At 44.2% G+C, this 19450-nt stretch overlaps 1 protein-coding gene across 1 annotated transcript; it reads left to right on the top strand.

Moving 5' to 3' along the window:
* Positions 1-244: 244 nt before the first annotated feature.
* GPR37 (G protein-coupled receptor 37) lies at positions 245-18489 on the top strand. The gene is made up of 2 exons (XM_006122601.5): positions 245-2545; positions 17121-18489. The coding sequence occupies exons 1-2, from the start codon at positions 1448-1450 to the stop codon at positions 17937-17939; spliced, it is 1917 nt and encodes a 638-aa protein (XP_006122663.1). The 5' UTR covers positions 245-1447; the 3' UTR covers positions 17940-18489.
* The last annotated feature ends 961 nt before the right edge of the window (positions 18490-19450 follow it).

Below are 19450 nucleotides of genomic sequence, written 5' to 3' on the forward strand. Positions count from 1 at the left end.
GATGGGAGAGGAAGGAACAGGAGCGCTGCAGGCAGCGGAGGGAGGTGGAAGAAGACAGCAGCAGCAATACCAGCTGGGATCAATGTGGGCGGGGAGAGAGCTGGAAAATTACAGCAGGGACACCGGGGAGGGGCAGGGGGTGTGTGGGGCAGCAGCAAGGGCGTGGGAGTGTTTGCGCCTGCAATGTCCAGGCAGCTCCTGCGCGGGTCTAACCCTGCACGTCAGGATTATCCGGGCTGGGGCTAGCAAGCGCCTTGCCCCGGGAAGTGGGGGAGGGGGGAGCGGCGCAGAGGGGGCGAGGAAACGAGCAGCCCGGATCGCCTGTCGCATCTGGGGCAGCAGGTCGCGCGAAGAGCCGCTGTGCCGGGCCCCTAGAGTGGCGCGTGCGCACTGCGGGCCCGGTCCCTCCTCCCCCAGTGGAAGCGGCTACAAAGGGGAGCGGAGGCGGCGGGCGGGTTGAGCGAGACGCGAGCCGCCGGGGGAAGCCGTCTCCTCCCAGCTCTGCCCGGAGGGAGCGAGGAGCGGAGCCACCCAGCTCGCAGGCACCTCTCCTGCGGCCACGCAGCGCCGCGCTAGCTCGCGTCTTCCCGCCCGGGCCAGCGGCTCTCGCCGCCCCTTCCCTTCCCGCCCGTAGTGCTGGCGAAGGGGAAGCAGCCGATCAACACGTTACTAGGGACTCCCGGGGCTGCTGCTCTCCTCTGAGCTGGCAACAGGCAGGAGGAGCCACTTGGCTGCTGCTAATTTCATGATCTAATTTCACCTTGCAGTGCCCCCCCCCCCCCCCCCCCCCCCCGAGGCGATCGCTAATCCCAGAGTTTTGCAAAGCTCTTAAGCACCCTGCGCTGCAGGCAGCAACCTGTTTACTCTGAGGCGCTGGAGACGAGGAATTAGTGTTGGCAGTAACCTGGCAGGGGAGAGGGGGGTTGCATTTCCGCAGCGATCTTCCCGTGCAATAAAGGCAAGGCAGCGGGACAGAGACAGGCACCAGCCAGAGGATGTGCATAGGCAGCTCCACACCCGGGCCGGTGCAACTGCTCCCACAGACGGCAACGGGAAGGGCAAGGGCGGAGTGATGGATGTGGGGCTGCCTCTAGTGTTTGCACTTGCCACCTTCATTCGGAGCCGTTGATGCAACTTCTCAAGGTTTGTCCCGGCAGGTGAGAGGGGACACGACCCGTCCTCGGCGTGTGGCTTGTTTTCTCTTCCTTTGCTGGCCGGTTTCGCGCGCCCTTCGGGACATTTGCTGCGGAAATGAATCGAACTTGAAAGGCGCAAAGGGTCGAGAGTGTCCTTTCTACCCACCCTCCTCCTCACCGTCCCCGCTTTCCCCCGCCGGCCGGCGTGTGTGTTTGGCAGCAGCAGCGACATGGGGCTAACTCCCAACGCCAGCCGCTTGGGCGGCTGCTCTTTATAAAGAGAGAGCCGCTGGGTGCAACCACTCACCGCCATGCAGCCCCACGGTGCGCTCCTCGCATTTGCCCTGGGCTTGCAGCTGCTCGGAACTTTGACTCCCTTCGCCCCTGTGGCCGGCCCCCAGGCACCCTTCGCCCGAGCTGCGGTGGCGGGCAGAGCGGATCGCGAGGCAGACAGCGGCCAGCAGCATGCAGCCCGGCGCCGGGCAGCCCCTGGGCTGCTCCAGCAAACCCCACCGTCCCCCAAAGAGGGGAGCAGCCGGACCGTCGGCGAGTTCCGTTTAGGAAGCGGTGCCGGCAGGTCCAGAGCAACAGCACCCCGTGCAGCGGCGGGAGAGGCTGCGTCGATGCACAGTGCTAGGGACTTGGCTGCTGAAGCTGCCCTGCACTTGGGCGCGAGGAGCAGCAGCGGCGGATTTCCTGCCGAGGAGCCTAGGGGGCAGCCTGATACCCCTTGGCAGGACGCTGGCGAGGGGAAGGGGAACACGGGCCGGCCGGTAGCTCTGGGGACCGGAGGATGCCCTACTCCCCAGGGCGTTGCTGGGCACAGGGAGGAAGGTAGCAGCACAGTAAGGCGCAGCCCCAAGACGCTTGCTAGGAGCAGGAGAGGAGCCAGCGAGCTGCAGGGCAGGGGCAAGGGAGGAGGGGGAGGGAAAACCAAGAGCCCGAATAGCAACCTGGCAAAGCCTTTCAACAGCTCCCTGGGCAGCCCGGCTCCTCCAGCCGAGGGCGATGGCGAGGCGGAGGAGGAGAGTGCCCCTCAGTTGCTGCCCTTGAATGGCTCCTCCCGCGATGGGCTAGAGAGGGGCGCTGGAGCCCGCAGCAACAGGACCAGCCGCCGGGCCCGGCTCAAGAACCCTTTCTACCCGCTGACGGAGGAGTCGTACGGCGCCTATGCGGTTATGTGCCTGTCGGTGGTGATCTTCGGCATCGGCATCATGGGCAACATGGCAGTGATGTGCATCGTGTGCCACAACTACTACATGAGGAGCATCTCCAACTCCCTGCTGGCCAACCTGGCCTTCTGGGACTTCCTCATCATCTTCTTCTGCCTGCCCCTGGTGATCTTTCAGGAGCTCACCAAAAAGTGGCTGTTGGCAGATTTCTCCTGCAAAATCGTTCCGTACATCGAGGTAATTACAGTTGTTCATAATAATATCGATAAGAATAGTAGCTTACATTCGTACAGGGCCTTTGGTCCCACAGTACCTTGAAAATTTATACTCTGGTAGTAAACTTTCAACACAAGGATCCTAATCCCACCCACAGCAACCATGTCTGCAGAAAGAGGAAGTCTCTAGTAGCAAAGAGAGAAGAACCGTGTAGTTGGTGTGTCCATGTTTTCCATAACTAGGACTTGCTATGTATTACTAGCATAGTACATTGACAGCTGCTGAATAGAGGCATTGTCTGTTGCGTGTGTAGGGGCAATAAGCCCTGTTTAGAACAGTCAGATCACTAGGTCTTCTGTATGTCTCATCAAAAAGATTAGCTTGTCTATCCCCTCATTTTTTTCCGTCCACAATTACAAAAAAATATTACTTGTGGAGAGTGGCAGTAAAATGTGCTGTAATAAATGTGCATAGAGTGCTTGTGATGAATCTTTACTACCATCCCTAAACTTTTTAAAATAATTAAAAATTAATTTATTTGCCCCCTCCCACACACACACACACATTTGAACAAGAAATTGAGGAATAAATTAGCAGCTTTACAGAGCTACTAATACTTTGCTGTTTCTCACATAGTCATGCAATCTGATAAAAGATACTGCTTTAACTGAACTTCTGTTGCCTCTTGGGGCAAAAATTGTTTGTCTTTCTTTTTGCAAAGCTTATCCTGCGGTGAGGGAGGTGCCTTTATAGTCAAAGAACCGTGAATGTGATATGTGCACTATTCACTTCCCAATCCCACAGTTATTCATTTGATTTTTCTTAAAACATGACCCAGGTTCAATTTAATTCCTAGTCTCTTGGCAACTGTTCAGATACTCTGCCAACCAAGCTTTCAGCCAGCTGGCCAGAAACCTGCTGCCATTCAGGTTGTCCACTTTATTTATTTACTGGAAGCAGAACTTGAGCTTGTTGGTAATGTGTAGCCCTTAATTCTGGCAAGCTGTGCTATGTGGCTTTGACACTGTATGTATAGCATTATTCCTTTACTAAAAGTATGGGGTAGGTCAGCAGAAAATAATTGTTGATCAGCTAGTCCCTTAGTGGCTTATTAGGCATGCTGGAAGCCATGTTTTCTTGAATTAATATTTATAGTGTCCGTTTCCAGCATTTAGGAGCATTGAATAAAATATAAGTAAATAAATAAATGGTGACATATTTTAGGGATTAGGATTGGACATGTAACATTTAAATAGCTGCCATTGCTTCTTTATATTAGGTAAGTGTATTATTGGTGTTACTGGGGATTGTGCTATATTCTGATGCATCTGATTTGCTTGGAGTTTAGTGGTTGACAGTTTCCATGACATGGTAAACTTAGAATGTACTTAATGTTGCCAAATTTATGAACTAGAAAAATCAAGCAAATTTTTGTTGACAATGGATGGCTAGTAATACATATAATAGTGGCCATAAAATTGAATTTTGTTATTTTAAAAGTCCAGTATGCTAGTAATTAATACACCAAATGAGTAGCATCCATTTACATGAAATTGATATCTTCTAATCGATATTAAAAAATATTCCAAGACTTCCCTCCAGTGTTATTTCACTCCACCTGTTTTTTCTATGCTGCATTTTCATACACAATTGAAAGCATCTTTTTCTAGCATTGTAATGGCGATTCCTGTTAGATGTCAGTGATTTAAAATGGCTTTTGTGTTCTCTATTATCTAACAATTGTATAGGATAGTCAGTTTGTTCTTGAAATTTTAATTGCTTAGATTGTAAAAGTTTGAGTTTGCAAAAGATCTGCATTCTTTACAAATTAGGGAAAGATTACAAGAAACTGTTTTAATGTAGTTGTTTAAATACATAAAAAAATAAATGTTCAGTAATCCATAAGCAACTATGTTTATACACATTTAAGTAATTAACTATATAGCATTTTTAGCTTAGTTGTATAGCTATAGGGTGGAATTCTAAAACGTGTCTCTCAGTGACTTAGGATGTGTGGTCTTATGTCATATGTGCTTTTGAAAATCCCACCTGTGGTTTCAAAGGGGCATAAAACTAGTTGCTCAGTTGAGAATGTCTGGTTATCCGGAGCAAGTTACGTAACTATAAGGCGACTCAACCTTGCTTTGTACTTTTTTAACTAAACTAAAGCAAATGAACTCCTGTGAAGAGTGTTAGTTTAGCAATTTATGCCTAATTGCTATCTATTAGTGCTGCTTAATGGATGCTAATTGTGCAGAAAATTTTTAACAAGCACATACAAGCAATTATAAAATTGTGTACACTTCTGTGAAAATAGATTTATTTAAAGTTTTTTTTTGTCTGAGTTTCCAGCAGTGTATCTGAAATGTTGGCCCTCTTAATAGCATTGAATTTAAAGTGTCTTACACACTTACTACAGATCTGTTGTGGCAAACCATAAGCATGCATTTCTGCAATATAAATCTACCACATTTGGGTTACTGGTATCAGCTGTCTTTTCAGCTACCTAACTGATTAAAAAATAATATTTAACACCTTCTGGAGAAATAAACTTAATTGATTAATAAAGGCTCCATTGCCCTTATGTATGTCTAATGAGACTGGAAAGAGCCTCTGAGAATCATAGCTTGGGAGGGTGCAGAATCTAGGAGTGCCATCAGTTCTACATGCTGCTTTTTAACCTTGTGTTCGGTGCCTTTGAAGATCTCGCCACTTTTATTTTCATACCAAAATATTGATTTAAGAGCATAACTTTTGGCATCCAGGTTTGAAAATTTTGGCTTGAATAATGTACAGTGTTTTCCTATCCACTTATCTTGATATTACTCTCTAAAAGGAGTTTTAGGAGCAGCACTCAAATCAGAGCCAGATGGTATGGGTGGCCAACCAGCATTGTGAAGGTAATTGGCCTTGTCAGATCCTCCCACTCCAGGCATTGGGACCCTCAGACTCATCATGTTTGAGTGAATTTCACCTGTATAAGAGAATTGGAAAAAAGCTCAAAACATGCAAAAAAGAATCCCTTTTATGAAGTGGAGCATCATTACATCCTCCATTGTTTGCTGTTTGTTTTCATAATTTCTAATTATGAAAACATTACCTTTATACATCACCTTTACATACATACCTTTATACAATACCTTTCTATTAAAGCCTAAGTCTTAATTAGGCTTTAATAGAAAGAAGTATGGTGACCTACCAGCAAAATTAATTATACTAGCACTCTTCTTCTTCAAAGTGTTTCACAAACATAAACTAAATAGAACCCACAAGCCTGCTATGAAGTGTACTTACACATTTTTATAGTTTGGAAATTGGAAGCAGACAAGTTAAAGTAACTCGAATAAGGGCACTGTTACTTGTTTAATGTGAAAGTCAACGACAAATAGAAACTATCCCCAACTTCCAGATTTTAATTGGAGTGCCTCTGTAGTCACGTGTGTCCTGCTCTTAGAGGTTAGAGTAGAAATGGGGCTGTTTTGATTGAGGTAGGTTGCAAATAGATATAGCATTCTTTAGTATGTAATGAAAAAAATATATACTGACAGACTGAATTGCTCAGGAAAGAAGTGTAGAACATAATGCTGATTCAGGTGCTGATTCAAATCCAACTTGGGGTCATAGTGAGTAAAAGTCAGTGTCTTATGATGATTTGTTCATTGATCTATATGCAATGTGTTCATGGCCCCAGCCCAGTTTCTAGTGGGCTGTTTCCAGCTCACCAAAGCCACCACAATTATCATTCTTAGTGGCAAGTGTAAGGATTCCTTTGACCTGAAAAACTGACTACTCTCCCCTCCCCCACCAGAGTTGGTCCCTTCGTAGCAAATTTGAGACTCATAAATGGGAAATTTGGCCATTCTGTGCCCATTCCAAGGTTGTTCATTAAGCCATTTTTATATATTTGTCATTAATAAAACAAATACATTAAATACTTTGAGGTTTCCGGGGCAAGGACTTGTACAGGGTTTATATGTTATACGCATCTTTGGCATATAACAAATATTATTTTTTAAAAGATATTTTAAATAAAATGCTATGTGTTTATTTAATAACTGCATGATGAAAACAGGCACTAGCACTGCTGCATCTGGTGTTCTGTCAATGTTTCTTTTTTCTACACATCTCTGTCTTCCAGGGGTTTATAAAAATGTCTATAAAAATTTAAAATACAAGGTAATATGAATGCATGTCAAACTGGAATTAAAATTGGATCAGCAATATTTGTTACACAGTTGTGGAAAGAAAAAGGGCAGTTTATCACAGGCATCACTGAATGTTGTCTTGGCATTGGTCTGTCCTTTGCTACATATACTGTGTGCTTGTGTGACAAAGTGTTCCTGTTAAGGATGAAGGGGCAGATTTAATAATAGTGCCAGTGCTAAAAGTATCAGAGTATGAGCCCCTCATCTAGAATTGTGAAGAGCTTGATCCTCACTTAAGCAAACTACTAGTTCCTTTATGAAAAGCGTAAGTTTTGTTTATTTATATTTCTTGGTAGATTTCAAAGAAGAAAGGGAGCTAAAATTGAATCTAAATCTATTAGAAATAAAATTTGTTTTAAAAAAGAATCAATAAAAACATTTTTGTCTGAAAGATCATAAGATCCCTTATTACCATTGATGAAGAGTTAGCACACTGATGACTAGTTCTGGTGTCTTGATGCTAGAATTAACTATCCCCTCCAGCAGAAATCTAGAGCAGCAATCTGAAATCAGCACAGAGTAGTAGCCCCATCAGGACATACGAAAGGGAAGCAAATACAGAGCATGTGTGGGAAGTATCACCAAAATAAGTGCTCTGCACTGCTACAACAGAGGAGCAGCCAGATGACATACATCTGTGGAACATTTCCATGACACCAGTGTTCATGATTATCCCAGTGCTTTTCTGATCCTGAACTTGACATGTCTCTTCCTCCAACATACTAATGCTGATTAATAACAGCAGATGCATATTTTGTTTCTAGTCAGCTGTGGACATGGAAATATTTCTTTTTGCACCAGCGTAATCTGCTGCATACATACAGTGAGGCTCCTTTGCCTACCTTAACAGAACACTGAATAAGTGTTAAGTATTATTTTATCATAGGAGAAACAAGGATTTATATTTTACTTCTGTATTTTTGTTGTTTCATTCTAGTTGCTATAATTATTTTTCCTTCATTTAATACAGACATTGAGTAATAAAAAGATAACTGTATTTAGAGTGTAAGGAAATACAAGAATATATTGCAGATACAGGCAGTTCCCAGGTTACGTACAAGATAGGGACTGTAGGTTTGTCCTTAAGTTGAATCTGTATGTAAGTCAGAACTGCCGTCCAGATTCAGCCGCTGCTGAAACTGACCAGCGGCTGACTACAGGAAGCCCAAGGCAGAATTGCTCTGCCCCGAGCTTCCTGGAATCAGCCTCTGATCAGTTTCAACAGGCTGAATCTGGATGTCAGTTCCGACTTACATACAGATTCAACTTAAGAACCCCAGGTATCCCCAAGTCAGCTGCTGCTGAAACTGATCAGCGGCTGATTCCAGGAAGCCCGGGGCAGATCAACTCTGCCTCGGGCTTCCTGTAGTCAGTGCTGGTCAGTTTCAGCAGCGGCTGACTTGGGGACGCCTGGGGCAGAGCAGCTGGGGTGCTGCTGGGTTGCTCCAGTAGCGCCGCTCCTCTGCAAAGCAAAGCCTCAGAGGCGCGGGACCCCTCCACCTCCCCAGCTTTGCTCCCGGTGTCCCTGGTCTGCTGGAGACGGTCCCCAGCAGACCAGAGGCACCGGGAGCAAAGTCGCAGCGGTGGCGGGGTGCCGTGCCTCTGAGGCTTTGCTCTGGCAAAGCCTCAGAGGCGCGGGACCCGTCCGTCTCCCCAGCTTTGCTCCAGGTGTCCGTGGTCTGCTGGAGACGGTCCCCAGCAGACCAGGGGCACCCGGAGCAGCTTTTCTCGCCCCGGAGGTCGACGTGGCAGGACCACTGCGCTCTGGGCGGTCCCGCTGCCTGCGAGCTCCGGGGCGAGAAAGCCCCGTTCGTAAGTGCGGATCCTACGTAAGTCGGATCCGCGTAACTCGGCGACTGCCTGTACTGAACTGACTGTATTTGTTTATTTTAGGGGAGAATGACAAGGGTTTCGGGGTCAACACAGTATGTTTAATTAAAAATACCCAAAGAATGCAGAGTTGGTGTGCATATAGAGCAGTCAGAATCAGAAAATAGATGATTAAGGCTACGTCTAGACTACAGGCGTTTTGGGCAAAGAAGCTTTTGTCAGAAGAGATCTTCTGGAAAAACTTCTTGTGCAAGAGAGTGTCCACATTGCAAAAGTGCATTGAAAAAGCGATGCGCTTTTGCGAAAGAGAATGTCCAGACTGCCTGGAAGCTCTCTCGCAAGTAAGCAGTGAATGCTATGGACAGAATGGCCACCAGGACACCTTTGCTTTTTCCTCTTCTTCTTGTGCAAAAAAAACCCTCTCGCCTGTCCACACAAGCCTTTTTGTGCAAGAGCTCTTGTGCAAAAAGGCATTCTTCATAGAATGAGGATTACCAATTACGCAAAAACTGCTCTGATCTTTCAATTTACTTGCACAAAAACGGGCTTGAGGTGTGGACACCACAAGTTTTTGTGGAAAAACGGACAGTTTTGCACAAAACTCTATAGTGTAAACATAATCTAAGTCTCATAATAAAGCTTTTAGAGTTTTCTTGTGAATATAACAGGAGTGAGCAGGTAGGAGTTAATGTGATCTCATTTTGCATTCAGAATTAGGAGGTCATCTAGTAGCTCTTAGTATTTTCTGTAGAGTGAATTTCTGAATTTTGGAAATTGTTTCCGAATCTCCTTCCCATGTAGCCATAAAAATGGTCATTCTCCCCAGGCTGGGATGTCATGCTCTCATCTCCATTTTTGTTTTTCCTTCAACACTTCTTCCTTAATCTTCTCTGTCAGTATTATTTCAGTTGCCTTCCCCCCTCTCAGTTAATCAGCATCTCTCCCTTGATCAGCTGAAGGATCCATGTCTAGAGTTCTGGAGGGAGGACTGAATGCTGTGGGGAAGTTGCTGGAAGCAGAAGTAGGACTGACTGATGAAAGCTTTAGAACATTTAGTTAACTGTTGAAGTGATGGAAAGGGGACTGATAGAATAGGACAGAATAGCAGGAGAAGAGAACTTATGCAATAAGCTGGCTTACTCCTCCACGGTGGCTACGTCTACACTGGCATGAATTTCCAGAACTGCTTAAAATGGAATACTATTCCGTTTTAAGTTTTTCCGGAAAAGGAGCGTCTACATTGGCAGGCTGCTTTTCCGGAAAAGCCCTTTTCCGGAAAAGCGTCTGTGGCCAATATAGACGCGCTTTTCCGGAAAAGAGCCCTGATCGCCATTTTCGCGATCGGGGCTTTTTTCCGGAAAAGACTACCGGGCTGTCTACACTGGCCCTTTTCCGGAACAGTGTTCCGGAATAAGGACTTATGCCCGAGCGGGAGCAGAATAGTTTTTCCGGAATAGCAGCTGATTTTGTACAGTAGAGCATCGTTGCTTTTCCGGAAATTCAAGGGCCAGTGTAGACAGCTCGCAGCTTATTCCGGAAACACGGTTGATTTTCTGGAATAAGTGGCCCAGTGTAGACACAGCCAGAATGTTTTCATGAATTTAGTGCCACTGTTCAATGACTCAAAGCCATCCAAAAGGGCTTTGACACAATTGATAATGGCTTGGAAGTTAATGATGCATGGATTATGCCTACTCTGAAGGACTGCTCTGGTGCCCAATAAAAGCTTGTTTTAATGTACATCTTAAGTTTGTGCAACATTTTGTAAACATTTTAATGGAACATTCTCATTGAAGGATTTTCATGGCAAAGTATTTTCTGGGCATGTTCTGTTGGTGAGAAGGAGGGGAAATCTATCATTTTCTTCTCTGTCCTAATTAAGGTTTTACTGAACAAGACAATTGGGGGTGTTTAGTTTCTTCTTGGCAGATCAGATTTATTTTCATTAAATTAGAAACTTTCAGTTCTGATCTAATAAGAGAAACACGAGCCTTGCCTTTTGGTGTCTTTGTGAACATCTAGAATTGAAGAAAAAGCTCTGTGAGGAAAGAGACCCACTTGGAATTATATCAGAAAATTAAGTGAGGAAAGTCTGGCTAACTGAAAAGTGTAAAAACAGCAAGTAGTCCTGTGGTTCTTTAGTCTCTGTAGGATGCCACAGAACTACTTGTTTTTAAAGTTACAGGCTGACATAGCTATCCCTCTGAGACTTCTTACAGTTGTAAATTAATCCCATAAAATCAAAGATGTAGTTGGCCTGATTCACCAGTTTTAAACTCATATAACTCAATGGTATCAGGTTTTTTTAAATAAGATTGAAACACTGGAGCAGATTCTCGGCTGGAGTAATTCATTGTAGCACCATCAAAGCCAATGGAGAATCAAAGATTCACCCCATTTGAGGATCGGGCCCTCTGCCTTTACTACCATGATGTACTTCTTGATTGGAGATCTGATTACAATGAGTTATCTGAGTATTGCAATTATCTAGATATAACACAATGTGTTAAAGATTGAGCTTCACTCTTAGCTATCCAGGTCCATGGTTATGTTAGTTTAACCCATTCATAGCACTATTGTCAATAAAATGTATCTGAAGCTTAATATGCAACTTGCTAATATGGAAACATACACTTAAAGTAAAACTGTTTATAGCAAAATAAACTGAATGCCCTGAGTTCTAATTCTCTCCCCTGACATGGGCTGTGACCAACACACATTGATCTCAATAGGCATTACTCATATCCCACCTGGGAGGCAAATTAGATCCCAAAATCGTGACAAGGCAGTTAGAGTGAATCTCTATCCATACCTATTCTGGAGTAGCTGAAAAAGATTTAAGAGTGTTCCACTTCGTATTGCTCTACAGGCAGTCCCCGACTTACGCGGATCCGACTTACGTCGGATCCGCACTTACGAACGGAGCTTTCTCGCCCCGGAAGTCGGGGCGAGAAAGCCCCGTTCGTAAGCTGCTCCGGTGCCCCTGGTCTGCTGGAGACCGTCTCCAGCAGACCAGGGGCACCGGGCGGGTTCCCGCGCTTCTGAGGCTTTGCCAGAGCAAAGCCTCAGAAGCGCGGGAACCGCTGCTGCTGCCCCTTGAGACCCGGTGCCTGTGGTCTGCTGGGGACGGTCCCCAGCAGACCACAGGCACCCGGACTGAAGCCGCAGCCGCCGGGAGGTCCCGCGCCTCTGAGGCTTTGCCACAGCAAAGCCTCAGAGGCGTGGGGAACCGCCGCTGCTGCCGCTTCTTGACTGAAGCGGCAGCAGCGGCGGTTCCCCGCGCCTCTGAGGCTTTGCTCTGGCAAAGCCTCAGAGGTGCGGGACCCCCCCGCGGCTGCGGCTTCAGTCCGGGAGCCTGTGGTCTGCTGGGGACCATCCCCAGCAGACCACAGGCACCCAGACTGGAGCGGCAGCAGCGGCGGTTCCCCACGCCTCTGAGGCTTTGCTCTGGCAAAGCCTCAGAGGCGCGGGACTCCCCGCGGCTGCGGCTTCAGTCCGGGTGCCTGTGGTCTGCTGGGGACCGTCCCCAGCAGACCACAGGCACCCAGACTGAAGCCGCAGCCGCGGCGGGGTCCCTCGCCTCTGAGGCTTTGCCAAAGCAAAGCCTCAGAGGCGCGGCACCCCGCTGCCGCTGCGGCTCTGCTCCCCGTGTCCCTGGTCTGCTGGGGGGGGGCGGGCGCAGCTAGTGTGCTCCCCGCCCCCAGCAGACCAGGCTTTTGTTTTGGACTCTGGGGCAGAGCAGCTGGGGCGCTGCCGATTGGTCCTGCAGCGCCCGTGGGCACTACTGGACCAACCCGGCAGCACCCCAGCTGCTCTGCCCCAGGTCCTGATTCAGTCGCTGCTGGTCAGTTTCAGCAGCGGCTGAATGAGGACGCCTGGGGCAGAGCAGATGGGGTGCTGCTGGGTTGGTCCAGTAGCACCCCAGCTGCTCTGCCCCAGGCGTCCCCAAGTCAGCTTCTGCTGAAACTGACCAGCGCTGACTACAGGAAGCCCCAGGCAGAGTTGCTCTGCCCCGGGCTTCCTGGAATCAGCTGCTGATCAGTTTCAGCAGCAGCTGACTTGGGGAGCCTGGGGTTCTTAAGTTGATTCTGTATGTAAGTCAGAACTGGCGGTCAGTTTCAGCAGTGTCTGAATCTGGACGCCAGTTCCGACTTACATACAGATTCAACTTAAGAACAAACTACAGTCCCTATCTTGTACGTAACCCGGGGACTGCCTGTATTAACATTTTCCCAAAGAATCATTAAATTCATTAATGTCTGCATGAGAAGAAACTCCTGCATGAGGCAGACATATCTTAGTATTATTTAGTATGTTTCATCAGTAAACTTAACAGTTGCATATTGAGAGCTGACTTCTCTTATTGCTAGTTATTTCCTTTGTTCTTTTTCACTGTCCCAAACTTCTAAGTTGTCAGTCAGTTAATATGACAGGAACCCCATAGGTTACATTTGTCCATGGTAGACACGCCTTCCTTTGTTAATCCAAGTCTAACAACTGCAGCATTTAATGTTTTAGCCACAACAAAACATGATATAATGGGACTCTGAGACCACTAAGAGGAGGTGCTTATGTTACTCAATTAGAACAGATATTATAAAAAAGAAAAGTCTACAAAAAAGGCAGTGTCTCTTTTCCTGTATTGATTTTTGCAGCCTAACTCTCATGGTGATTAAACACTGGAACAAATCTGGTTGTAGAATCTCAATCATTGGAGATAGTTAAGAGCAGGTTAGACAAACACCTGTCAGAGATGGTCTAGGCCAGGGATGGGCAATAAAAAAATGGCAGCCTTCAGGGTTAGTCCCTGGCAGGCCACCGCTGCTATGTTTACCTGCACCTCTGCAGGTGTTGGAGGATTACAGCTCTGGTTGTCTGTGAATTCCTATTCATGGCCAATGCGAGTGGTGGGAAGAAAAGCAGACCGGGACACCGCTTCCTACTGCTTGCACTGGCTGTGAACGGCGATTTGCGATCCTCCATTACCTGCTGAGGCACAAGTAAATATGAAGGTGGGGGCCTGCCAGGGACTAATCCTGTTGACTGAATCCAGCCTATGGACTGGAATTTGCCCACCGTTGGTCTACAAGGTACTATACAGGGGCCTGGGCTATACAGGGGCCTGGGCTTGTTGACATCTTGAGGTTCCTTTCAGTTTTTTGATCATTCCCTTTTCTGCATATGTAGAGACATTTGGCAAGAGGCTGAGAGCTGTGTGTTGACCCATTTGGTATTCATGTTGGAAGATAATGTAGTTGATGTGAAGAATACACAACACATTTAAATATTTCAGAGACAAAAATTAGAAATACTAAATTTGCCTCTGTGACTTCTCAGTTCTGATATGTGAAAACTCTTTTTATTAGCTCATTTAATCATTATTCCTTTTAATGCTCATTAAAGATTTTCTTGTAACTTAATTTCTCTGTAGTTATTTTTGTTTCTTGCCAGTATTACCAAGCTTTTCTTTTAGCCTTATCAGACAGTTAAAATCTCAAAATTAATAGGTTCACCGATTTAAAATGTTTACAGTGCTGCTTTGTTGTCATTAATTATTGCTTCCATTGCAGGTTAATTAATAAGAGATTGCATTTTACTCATTCCCTCTCTTGGGAAACTGCTTCAGAGAATTACCCAGCTAAGCCATTGCCTAACAGTTTTAATCCCAAGTGCCTAATATTTTGCAGTGATATTGAATTTTAGCAATCAGATAGAGCTATTAAATGCTGAAGGCTAACATGAATGATACATTTATGTAATTGTGTATAATTGCACTATCTATCTTTGTAGAACTTTTTATGAGATGTATATAAACAAGAATATTTCAAAATTATGATGGAAATCAGAATGCATTTTGAAATGCACCATTATAAAAACTTAATTATCTCATTGCACATTGAACTTGGGTAAGCAAAACTTACAGTCAGCTGCCCAATATCTCTATAAATTTGACCAGTTAATAACAGACATGGCTAATCTATTATACAAGTAAGCATTTTTCTAAATGAACAGGAACATCATTTAACAATTCCTATTAACATACCTGCACTGCTCTTTCATACTAGCACATATCAGGCACAGCAGCAGTCAATAAAACTATGAGAGAAACGAGTTACAGTGCACCACAACAAAATTGAAAGTTGTAATCTTTCTCTGACTGAAGTAAATAGGAGTTTGCATTTGTATTTGAATTGAAGTTGAATTTATTGGAAACAGGTTTGGGCCAAAATGTATGTAGTCTTCTCACAAATGTATCATTAGGAAATGAAATATGAACACTATAAAATGAGAGGGAGTTTTCTTTTGTGATGGTACAAGTTCCCTACTTACAGATGGAATGACGGATAATAGAGTTAGACAAATTGTCATGGGTCATCCTGTCCATTGCTCTGGCATAGCAATGTTGTTCCTTACAAGATCTGTCTAGTCCAATTTTAACTTGCTTAAACAAGAGTGCACCCCCCCACTTCCATTGGCTTGTATCCTAGAATGCAATAACTATATTCAGCCCAAATTTTCCTGTGGTCTAATTGTAATATTCAAGATAAAGGGTAAAATCCTGGCTCCACTGAAACTGATGAGAGCTTTACCATTGATTTCACTTTGGGCCAGATTTTCAAAGGTATTTCCATGCCAAAATATGTAGATAATCATCTAGGGTGAGTTTCACAGGGGGGATTTAGACAGTGTTGTGTGCCTACATTTTTCTGCTGCATAGGTGCTGACTTTGTGGATCCTGAAGCACCCATGCTGAAAAAATAATGAGTGCTGAGCACCTACTGGCACTGATCAACTCCTCCTCCTCTCTCCTAGCACCTCCTGCTCATTGTGATCAGCTGTTCTGCAACATTCAGGAGGCCCTGGAAAGAAGGGGGCAGAGCAAGGGTGGGGTGTGCTTAGGGAAGGAGATGGAGGCAGAAATAAGCATGGCAAGGTGCAAGCTTAGAGAGAGGGATGGATTGGGGGTTGGGAATGAGGTTGAGCACCCTCAGGGAAAGTGGCAATTTAGCACCTCTGCCCTGTTGTTAAGTGGAATTCTCAGTCCCAAGATAGGCATCAAGGCTCCCTATAAAGTGCATTGGGCGCCTAGAAAAGGAATTAACAGAAGTCAGCATACTGAGTGGGGAACTGCCTAAATTCCTCAATAAGAAAGACTGAGAAGAAGGGTATGGTCTAGGCCTCACTGTTCATAGAGAGTTAGGTGCCTATGTATGCTGGAGAGCCACAGCTTTGAACTTTTTGTAGGTATCCAAATCAGCTATTTCTCAAGAAAAACTGAGGTAGTGCCATTGCTGCTCATCTGCTATTATAGCTCAGCCCAGCGGCTAGAGAGACTGAGGTTCCACTCCATCTCTGCCTGCTTTCACTAAGTACATGCTGCTTGTTCAAATAATTCAGTAGTCATTGGAGCAAGGACTTAGGTCTCCTATATCCTAGAAGAGCACTCTAATTACTGGGCCAGAGTGATTCCTTTTCTTTTTCCTTTTAGAGGGAACACTGGTAGTAGCTTAGGCTGTGTCCAGACTCAAGAGTTTTTTCGAAAAAAGTAGCCTTTTTTCGAAAAAACTTCACCTGCGTCTAGACTACAGCCGCGTTCTTTCGAAATTAAATCAAAAGAACGCGGCTTTTCTTTCGACGGCGGAAAACCTCATTTTCACGAGGAAGAACGCCTTTTTTCAAAAGTGCTCTTTTGAAAAAGGCGTTCTTGAATGCAAACAGGGCTTTTTCAAAAGAGAGCATCCAGACTGCCTGGGTGCTTTCTTTCGAAAAAGCGGCTTGCTTTTTCGAAAGTACTGCTTGCAGTCTAGATGCTCTTTTTTGAAAGAGGCTTTTTCGAAAGTATCTTTCAAAAAAGCCTCTCTTGAAAGAGGCTTGCAGTCTAGACGTAGCCTTAGTGGTTGGGTTGAGGATCACAATTTTAGAATTAGGTGCCTCAAATGGCAGATAGGTGCCTGAATCCCTGTGTGGATCTGGCCCCTATGGACTTCAGATCCTATCATGTTAAGTGGCAGCTGAGCCATGGTTTTGTGAATGCTAGTGGCACCCAGAAGGGCAGTTGTGTGCCAAGTCAGCCTCGTGAAACTCGTCTATTGTGAGATTCGTCAGCTACGCCAAAGCAGGTTAGGTGCCCACATCTCATTGTTTTAAAAGAAGTTAGGCAACTCTGCTGCTTTTGTAAAGCACACTAGGCACCTAGCTGCATCTTTAGGCATCTAAATACCATTGAAAATCGCCCATTGATTTCAAAACTATACATTCAGACAGAATGTCTTTAAAAGTAAATATAGCATAATATATTAAATTATGGTCTTGGTATTTTTCAATAGCAGTCATTTTATATGACTTGGAATGAAGTGAAATGAAACTAACATCACCTGATATATGAAGGAGTTTTACATGGAAAATATTCAATATACAGACATTTTACAAGTGATTTTTTTTTATGATGGTGCTATATACAAAATAACATGTTAATAGCTAGGGATCTATTCTTTAGTCACCTCCTATATTTATTAAATATGTTTCAGACATTAAATGTATTTACTTTTTCTCCCATCCAGGTAGCTTCTCTTGGAGTCACTACGTTCACATTGTGTGCCCTTTGTATAGACCGATTTCGTGCTGCCACTAATGTACAGATGTATTATGAAATGATTGAAAACTGTACCTCAACAACTGCCAAACTGGCTGTTATATGGGTTGGTGCTCTGCTATTGGCACTTCCAGAGGTCGTTCTACGACAGTTGACAAAGGAAGACTCTGCATTTAGTGGCAGCCCACCTGGGGAACGTTGCGTGGTAAAGATCTCTACTGAATTACCTGATACCATTTATGTATTAGCTCTCACATATGATGGTGCAAGACTCTGGTGGTACTTTGGCTGTTACTTTTGTTTGCCTACCCTTTTCACTATTACCTGTTCTCTGGTAACTGCAAGGAAAATCAGACGAGCAGAGAAGGCTTGCACAAGAGGAAACAAGCGACAAATTCAGCTGGAAAGTCAGATGAACTGCACAGTGGTGGCTTTGACTATTTTGTATGGGTTTTGCATCATTCCTGAAAATATCTGCAACATTGTGACTGCCTACATGTCCACAGGGGTCTCACAGCAAACTATGGATCTCCTCCATCTCATTAGCCAGTTTCTTTTGTTCTTTAAGTCCTGTGTGACTCCAGTTCTCCTTTTCTGTCTTTGCAAACCCTTCAGTCGGGCCTTTATGGAATGTTGTTGTTGTTGCTGTGATGAATGCATCCAGAAGTCTTCAACAGTGACAAGTGATGACAATGACAATGAGTACACAACAGAGCTTGAACTATCGCCTTTCAGTACCATCCGTCGTGAAATGTCCACCTTTGCTTCTGTTGGCACTCATTGCTAATTGACTCTTTGGCTTTTTCTGCAGTACCCCTATTTTTGTAAACTTCACATTTTTTCTTGTTGGAACAAAATGGAAAAAAATATGGCTTATAAGAAATACCCTGTAAACTGATTTGTATAGTAACAGTTGTGCTTTGGAAAATAATTTCTGTTTAGTTATGAAAATGAGACAGAGGGCCAATGTGGAGTTTTAAATCATTATATTTGGGATGGTGCTAGTGTTTTATTATTTAAAGGGATAGGAGAAACCATGTTGACCTACTTTATTTAACTTCTTGCTAATTTTTTTTTTGATAATCACTGTAAATTGATTACATAGACATTGTGGGTTTTTTTTTCAAGATGTTTAATGTACAAGATATGGTAAAAAATTTTGAAGCAACTTTTAATCAATTTACTGTATAATATTGTGAGGTTATTTGGAGTTTGGAAAATTTACAAGGTAGCAAATAATAAATGAGATTTTATTCTTTAAATTAATTGTCAATCTGTATTTAGCTATTTAAATATTATTAAATTGCCTTAATAAAGATAAAAAAATCTTTGCTTTACACAGACTAATTTAAATTAACCATATTTAATTTACCATTCACATACTTACCCTTGGAGACAGTAATTACCATGTTTAAAGAAGATGCTTGTAATGGAACTGGCTTTACATGAGCAGTTTTAAAATGTGTATTATAAAGGTTCAATGTGTTACATTTAACATTTCCTTTTTTAACTTATAGTTACAGTTTCTAAGTTACTTGGATCTATTTGAGAAGTAAGATTTGCTTTTACCTTGAATTATATTGTGTGGCTTCATTGACAAAGTTTCTTTTCACTTTTTTTTTTTTTACACTAAGGACATGCCCTCTATCTGCACATGTAACTCCCACTGGCATCTATGAGGCCAGGTCTACACTACATGGGAAGGTCTAAGTTAAGATACGCAACTCCAGCTATGTAAATTATACAGCTGTATTTGACATATCTTAAATCCCTGTCCACACAGCGAGAGGTCAACAGGAGCAAACACTCCTGTCGATTTCCCTTACTCAGTGCGAGGTGCAGGAGTACCAGTGCTGATGGGGGGTGCCCTTTGAGTTCTATTTAGCAGGTCTATAGTATACTCACTAAATTGAACCTTGGAAGATCGACCACAGCACTGTCAATCTTCTTTGAAATGTAGAAGTACTCTGAGAATCCCACTGCAGAGTCAGGGTGCTATTTTGCTTTAGGTTTGGTGATAATAAACATGAGGGTCTGAAAGATGTAGAGAGTGAATTCTTTTTTAAAAAACACAAATTCATTTTTAAATACACAGGGCCTAATCCAAAACCCATTGAAGTCAGTGGAAATTCACCCATTGAAATCATAGGGGTATCAGGCCCATATTCCCTGCTTGTGTGTAGATGTGGACTATGTTATTTTGGAATAATGTCAGTTATTCTGAAATAACACTGTTGTGTAGACATAGCCTTAATGTCTTGGCAAAATTGATGTGACTTCTGAAAAGGAATACTGTAT

The sequence above is a fragment of the Pelodiscus sinensis genome, chromosome 1 (genome assembly GCF_052426305.1).
Source record: "Pelodiscus sinensis isolate ZL-2025 chromosome 1, ASM5242630v1, whole genome shotgun sequence".
In the NCBI taxonomy this organism is placed as follows: Eukaryota; Metazoa; Chordata; order Testudines; family Trionychidae; genus Pelodiscus; species Pelodiscus sinensis.

Bases quoted from the DNA above. Each gene is read 5' to 3' on its own strand.
- GPR37 (XM_006122601.5), top strand. From the start codon at position 1,448: ATGCAGCCCCACGGTGCGCTCCTCGCATTTGCCCTGGGCTTGCAGCTG. The intron at 2,546-17,120 runs GTAATTACAGTT...TCTCCCATCCAG, and splicing joins AAATCGTTCCGTACATCGAG to GTAGCTTCTCTTGGAGTCAC.